This window comes from Anarhichas minor, unplaced genomic scaffold (genome assembly GCF_050575085.1).
Source record: "Anarhichas minor isolate MPS153535 unplaced genomic scaffold, ASM5057508v1 ptg000043l, whole genome shotgun sequence".
NCBI classification, from domain to species: Eukaryota; Metazoa; Chordata; class Actinopteri; order Perciformes; family Anarhichadidae; genus Anarhichas; species Anarhichas minor.
The window spans coordinates 5,420,895-5,427,774 of NW_027466489.1; the positions used below are offsets into that span (position 1 = coordinate 5,420,895).

Below are 6,880 nucleotides of genomic sequence, written 5' to 3' on the forward strand. Positions count from 1 at the left end.
CAAAACAATCGAGAGTGGTATCAGTCTTCTCATCTCAGTCTCCTCCCGTCTCACCCCAAATGTCAAACTATTCCGTCGGTAAATCGTAAGCTACAGATTTGTCCTGGGCAACAGCTTCGACTCCTTATTTTGTCTGTTATCCTCACAAGGAGTAAAACTGTTCAAAAATGTTAACTGAACATAAAAGGGTACATCATATACAATGTGTTATTGTAGATACTTGATGTTCTATACTGCAGTATTTACATATAAAGGAATCAAACCAGGTAAGAAAAGAAGCGTACATTTCTTACCTTAGTTCTAGCTTCACATTTACGTACATGGTGACATTGTGTCGTTTTGAAATTACCAGCCAATTACAAATACATCATTGTTATATTTGAACATGTTTTATCTATATACTCATCAGAAGAGTTTATTTATCTACATACATATTTATGAAATAAGATTGTTGCTTTGCAAGAATTCAGATGTTAAAGAGGTTTTATTTGTTCCTGCTGCTATGTAATTATCTAGATTGCCATTAAAGTGACTGTCTCAACCAAGATCTCAAGTCTCTACATTTGTAATTTTCATTGACTATATTCATACAAAAACAAAATAAATTGTCATCTAAAGTGTTTTTTTAATGCTTCTTCATTATAAATTCTATTAATGCATTTGTGATACTGTAAACCCCTAAAAGCACTCAAAGGCATTATGTCTATCTGTATGCATGCAGTCACACCATCACGTCATGCTTACCAATCAATTAGTATAAACATGTATGTGACCACGTCAGCAGACACCATAATATTAATAACTTTCAATAATAAAATGCTACATCAGCAATACATTTCTAGTTCTAATAGGACAGATGTTGAGTTATGATGGCGCGTAAGGATTACTTAGGCGCCACGTTTTGAGAAATTTGTCCAAAGAATCAATTGCACAAAAGTTATACATTTCAAGCAAGTGTGTGACTCTGAGGCGACGGCATCACCGTCACAAAAAACATTTTATTTTTAATCATATCTCACAAAGTTGAGACACTGGAGGTTAACAAAAATACATTATTCTAGTTTTAAGTCTCAGGTCAACACATTGATGGAGAGTCAACACAGCAGTGGATATAAAGTGAAGAAGTTGAGTAAAGAAAACTCTGTGGTCTTGTGATGGAGCCACTATAGTTTTTCATTATTAATGTCTTTAACAATTGATCTTTCATATGCTCAGTATAGCTCTGTCAAGTTAGAGACCTCACCTTTTATTAAAACTCCACTGGAGGCTGCATGAAACTGCTCATTGACTGAAGCAAAGAAACGTTTTTAAACTTTTATTATAATTTATACATACAAATGATTCATCTATTTTATAAACTGATTGTAATAAATGCAAATTCATAAAAAGCCAATATTAGCTCAAGTAAAAAAAAATTCACATACAATTAAACGTTAATGATGAAAGGAATGTCCCTGATGCTTTCACTGCAGATAATACAATTACATATGTGGCTGTCACAAATAAATTACAAGCAATTAAGAAAATTGGCTGTAGTGTTATGGTCACGTGTTGCTGATATTCCACTTCAAATCTTCATTTTAGCTTTTGGATTTGTAGATATTCTTCTGGTATGATGTGCAGCTGTCCTCATCGTGTACAAACATCATCATTGCACTGCAAGAGAAGGTACAGGAGAAGTCAAGTCAGTTTTATTTATATAGCCTAATATCACAAATTTAAAATTAGCCTCAGAGAGCTTTACAATCTGTACATCCCCTCTGTCCTTCGACCATTCAGATGAGGACAATAATCGCCCCCCAAAAACATATTTGATAAGGGAAAAAAGAAAAGAAAGAAACCTAAAGAAAAGCAACTGAGGAGGGATCCGTCTCCCTGGACAGACGTATGTGCAGAGAATAATTACAGTATAGACAATCTATATGAAAATATGATACATAGAATTAAACATATATGAAGAAAAAGGATCCGGGAGGATGTCAAGCAAGGTAGGTAAGGTTGAACAGCAAGTGTTTTACTATATAATGCAAGAATATGGATTGCTGTATGATCACGCATTGCCCGCTTCACTGAATTAAAACAGCTGTTCTATAGATCCCAAGTCTCTGAAATAAAGTGGAAGAAATTGTGTACAGGAAAAAATAAAATATTTTATTCTCTTTTTTCCAGGGACAATGCAGATCAAATGGGATATTTTTTAATGAGCTAGATTTAGCATAATAATGTTGTCTCTGGTTTCATGTCTATTCCCCAAACGCTCACGTAAAAAACTTTTAAAGATTTTTTTGGGCATTTTGCCTTCACAAAGTAGAAAGGTAGTCAGGAAACATGGTGAGAAACAGGATCATAATGAGGATGTTGCGGGTAAGTATTTGTGTCGACTCGGCCACCATGAAGCCCAATGTTGGTGACTTTCCCAACTTATCTGCGAGTTACGTACAGATAAGGCGATAGCTGAGTAGCACTCCAATCATAGGACAGGGGCCCATGTTAGACGAAGCGTTAAACACGTCTTGTTTATGGGGCCTCAGTATCATTGTGCTGAAGTTAAGATACAGAGTTTACTGCACAGAAATGTAGTGAAGTAAAGTAAACAGAAGTAAACAAGCTCTATCAGCTGTTTGAACAGGAAAGGTTTGAACAAGAAGACATTCGTTCGTATTATCCGTACCAGACGATAACTTCACTCTGGCAACAAGGCTTCAACTTTTTCCGGGCCTCTTCCACACAAACAATGTCAGATAGCTTGTGACTCGTATTCGTTTCTGCCACCTTTCGACCCCTCGGAAATAAACGAGGACTATTCTATCCCGGGGCTGTGTGGCGATGACATCCGTTTGTCTTCAGACGGATCATGGGGAAGCCATACTGTACATGCTGCAAAAGCTCTGACATGGTGGGTCTTGTGGGAAGCGAGCAACAGAGCCAGGGGGCGTGGGCGTTGAAGACCATGTGCTGGATGTCGTGGGCATGCTGAGAGCCCCGATGATCACAGGACAGAACCTCTGGTGCACTGGACACAAAATATTAAGTCCATGACCCCTGAACGATTTCTCTCTTAATTGGATTTTAAGGCACAAAATCTATGCCTACATCCGTGTCTGTCAATCTCAGATACCAAAAACATTATTGAAATACCTGGCTCTAATGCGTTATGTGCAAATGCTTTTACACATAATACTGTAGTAATTAGAATGCGTATAGGGCCTTTGTATAATAACCTCAACCGTTTGTGCTCGCAGAGCATTTGTAAGTGCAACTACGTACAGACTGATAACATCAGTCAAAGGTTTGGGGGGGGGGGGGGGGGGGGCTGATGACACAGACACTGACGGACCATGAAGATGGAGTAATAAGTGTGAAATTGTCTTTGAAAAGGCTTCTCTGATGCATGTGTTGCTACTGACGCACAACAGTCGGCTGGAAGAAACCGATGAAATGACATCAGTTCAGTGTGGTTTAGTAAACACAGTGATACCATTGTATTTAACTATTCACCATGCAGCTTAAAGATCACTCAAAAGGTGAAGAGGGGGAGTAAAGAAGACAGCGGAAGGAAATGAATAATGGCAGATGGTAAATAGTGTTATGGGATGTCTTACCACTGGCACCTGTCCTGCTTTTGCTTTGGATGAGATACCCAACGCTTTGGAAATATCCTCCAGAGGTACGCGGTCTCCTGGTGAATCCTGGATAAAGTGCAAGAGGACCTTTTCTCCACCTTTGTAGGGCAAAATATATTTTTGGAGAAATCAGCTCAGGAAGCAGCTTGCTGCCTTTTTCCAATTACAATCAAAGATTATTATGAATGTGCTTTGGTGAACTCATGACTCATAAAAGCAGTTATAAAACACAACACAGAGTTCAATTCAATACTGAATTCATATTTCATATCCAGGTGTTACTGGTGATAAAAAAAGAGACGAACAGATGAAAGAGAAATAAGTCCTGTGCAATAAAGTTTGGTTTTACTTCTAAAGCTTTAATTAAAAACGTTTGAGTAGTTAAGAACTAAATAGTCTCAGATGTATTGCTAAAGCTCCTTCTAGCCGTTAGGCGCTCAAAGAGGAGTAACGCTGGCTGAGAACTGTCTCCAATAAGGACTTTTGGTGGAGCCAAGATCAGGACAGAATGACCTGCAATCTACTTCCTCCAGCTGATTTCTTCCCATGAGAACAAGCTGGCCATAAAAGAGAGCACACTAGTAGATGTGGTTGAATCTCATCTTAGTTTTCCTACTGCTGTGCTGTAAATTATTTTGGTCTGACTGTGCCTCTCCACTCCACGTTAAACACGTCTCTTCTGTATCCAACACACAACTGTACATTTGGATGGTTAAATTAATTGAGTAGTGTAATCTTTATACTTGTGTGGATAGGAGAAATAAAAGACGTGAGGAAAGTCGACGGCCCTGGAGAGCACTGAAGTAGCTAGAGGGGGAGGTGTGGTTTGAGCTACAATGATGTGATGCAGCATTGCCCTCTAGAGGAGAGACTGCAAAAATGCATTGCTTTGACCATTTATATACCCAACTAATACCCCCTCTGGTGCGTTTTGACTGTACCTTTAGACACAATGAGCATGCCTCCCCTCTGGAGCAGATCTCCTGAGAAGTTTCCCTTGATGCCTTCAGCATTGGCCTGCACACAGCACAGAAAACAGACAGTCGGAGTGTCAAAGTGTCAATCAGGGTCTCAGCAACCTTACCCCTTCTCCTGCGACCATACATATGAAGTGAAGTAATTATATAGCCGTGAAGCTACATACCTTTGCAGCTGCATCTCGTACTTTCTTCCCCAAAGCAGCAGGTACCACACTCAAGGCTGTGTATCTGAGTGTGAAGACACACGGTGTTCTCAATTACAAGGTAGCTAATATTTCACAAAGGAGAGAAGATTAGCATGAGCGGTACTAGCTACTAACCCTATCATATTTGATAAATTGATTAATCGTTGTGGTTCAAAAGTATGCGATTGAAGTTAGGATCATCTTTGACAAATGAAACATGAAACAGCTTCTGCATTACACAAAGGGAATGTGGATTTACTCACCTTTTAAAGTCCAGATCCTTGTAGCTTGTCTTGTGTTCATCAACATAAATGGCTAAAAGAAGATGATGATAGATGGTCATTTACAATCCTACAAAAGAACCGGCTGTTAAAAGTGATGAGCTCAATAAGCGCGTCTGAATCCTTGTGACTAGGGATGCACCGATACAGCTGTCAGCCCGATACCGACTCAAATAGCTGGATCTGGTGTCGGGTACCAGTATTTTAATAAACAACATTTCAGTACATTTGTATGTTACATTACATTTAGTTTTACAAAGCTAGGAAAGCAATGTTTTAATCAAGCCTGCATGTTGCCTTACACATAAAAGAATGATCCCAGTCTCGTCCACACAGTGAGACACACAGCTAAATAATTAAACACTTTTATTGGATCTGTACTCGATTTCATCCGAAACCCATGGTGTCGGTTTCTGGACTGAAAAAGTCAAGTCGGTGGATCCCTACTAATTTTTCTGCTACATAGTTTGGTTGTGCAAGAGTGACGATGCAGCTATTCAAAAGTTACAACGAGCTAAGTTGAAGTAAAACGATGCAGATTTTTTTTTTATACCCGACTAGAATTTATATTCATATAGGTGCTAGGTATGTGAATATGACAATAGAGCAGTGTGTGTGTGTCTTAGATGAGTAAGTACTGCTTACATCCTTTGAAGAACCCTCCTTCCATGAACTCCTTCAGCCCAAACTCCTCTGGTCCGACCCCCACCAGCGCCGCACCGCCGGCTCTCAGGTCCGGCTCTAGCTTGCTGATCTCTGTCGCCATCCACCGACACACCTGACAGCCAAACCTGCGCAGGAAGAACAACACCACCGGCTGATCCTGCCACAGGGACTGGAGCTCTACACTCTGAAACACACACACAGAGGGGGAAAGAAAGACTCACAGTGAAGCCACAAAAAACATGCAAGGCACAGGTGGCAAATAAAAAGGAAAAGGCATGGATAGATCCTACTCATCTGTGAAATCACACATCATAGATTCGAACAGAGCAATATCATGATTTGAATTCACATGCGTTTCACCATGTCATCATTATGTCATCCCTTGAGGCTTCATTTGACACCAATTATGTCAATGCTGTGAGGTAATGGCAGGTTTAATGCAGCAGGTCTCAGCGGGGATTCTCTGTGGGGAACCAGTCAATCTAACAGCACGACTTTAGAGTCAAAGAGAGCACTTTTAAATACAAACCAATCGACCGAATGACGTTATGAAATATGAGGAAAGGTCAAAGGAGTGCAATTAGCTTTCTAACCAAACCGTCGCCTATAGCTTCACAGCTTACCTCTCCAGTTTCACCCCTCTTTAACAAGTTCTTTCCGAGTTGAACGAGGTCGACGTTTGCCATTTTCTACGGTTAACCTCCACTGACTGCACCGGCTGAACAAAGCTACAACAAATGTAGAGTATCCTTCAGAGTATAATCGTATAACGTTGCAGTAGTAGCAATATATAAGTAACGCCTGCACAACAGTTGCAAAACATCTGCATCCGGATACGCCCACTGAGCACTGACGTCCAATCAGAATCTGTTGTCGCTGAAAGCCAGCCAATTACAGCACGCGGTGTGTGTGTGCGCGTGTGGAATGGAGGCGGAGCTTCGGAAGGGCAACTGTCTGCACGTGCATCTTACCTTTTCAAATCAACCAATACTGAATTTTTCATAAGGGCAAACATCAGCTATTTTATTGATATTTTTTTCTACATTTACTGGTTTCTCACCACTAGCACCACACATGAAAACAGTTTAAACATGAACTCAAAGTGGTGACTGATTATTGAACATATTCAGCTTTTTATAATGCAG

General features: G+C 40.0%; 1 protein-coding gene across 2 annotated transcripts; it reads right to left on the reverse strand.

The window, feature by feature from the left end:
* Positions 1-1,300: 1,300 nt before the first annotated feature.
* On the reverse strand, positions 1,301-6,551 carry prxl2b (peroxiredoxin like 2B). Of its 2 annotated transcripts, XR_012959286.1 has the most exons (8): positions 6,359-6,551; positions 5,715-5,919; positions 5,052-5,103; positions 4,768-4,831; positions 4,565-4,640; positions 3,603-3,721; positions 2,672-3,013; positions 1,301-1,656 (listed from the first exon to the last, which is right to left on the reverse strand). XR_012959286.1 is itself a non-coding variant. In XM_076110947.1 (7 exons), the coding sequence occupies exons 1-7, from the start codon at positions 6,419-6,421 to the stop codon at positions 1,630-1,632; spliced, it is 606 nt and encodes a 201-aa protein (XP_075967062.1). In that variant the 5' UTR covers positions 6,422-6,551; the 3' UTR covers positions 1,301-1,629. The 2 variants fall into 2 exon arrangements, 1 of the variants encoding a protein (XP_075967062.1); XM_076110947.1 differs by lacking the exon at positions 2,672-3,013.
* Positions 6,552-6,880: the final 329 nt, after the last annotated feature.

Bases quoted from the DNA above. Each gene is read 5' to 3' on its own strand.
- prxl2b (XM_076110947.1), bottom strand. From the start codon at position 6,421: ATGGCAAACGTCGACCTCGTTCAACTCGGAAAGAACTTGTTAAAGAGG. The intron at 5,920-6,358 runs GTAAGCTGTGAA...TGTGTGTTTCAG, and splicing joins AGAGGGGTGAAACTGGAGAG to AGTGTAGAGCTCCAGTCCCT. The intron at 4,832-5,051 runs GTGAGTAAATCC...CTTCACACTCAG, and splicing joins AAGGATCTGGACTTTAAAAG to ATACACAGCCTTGAGTGTGG.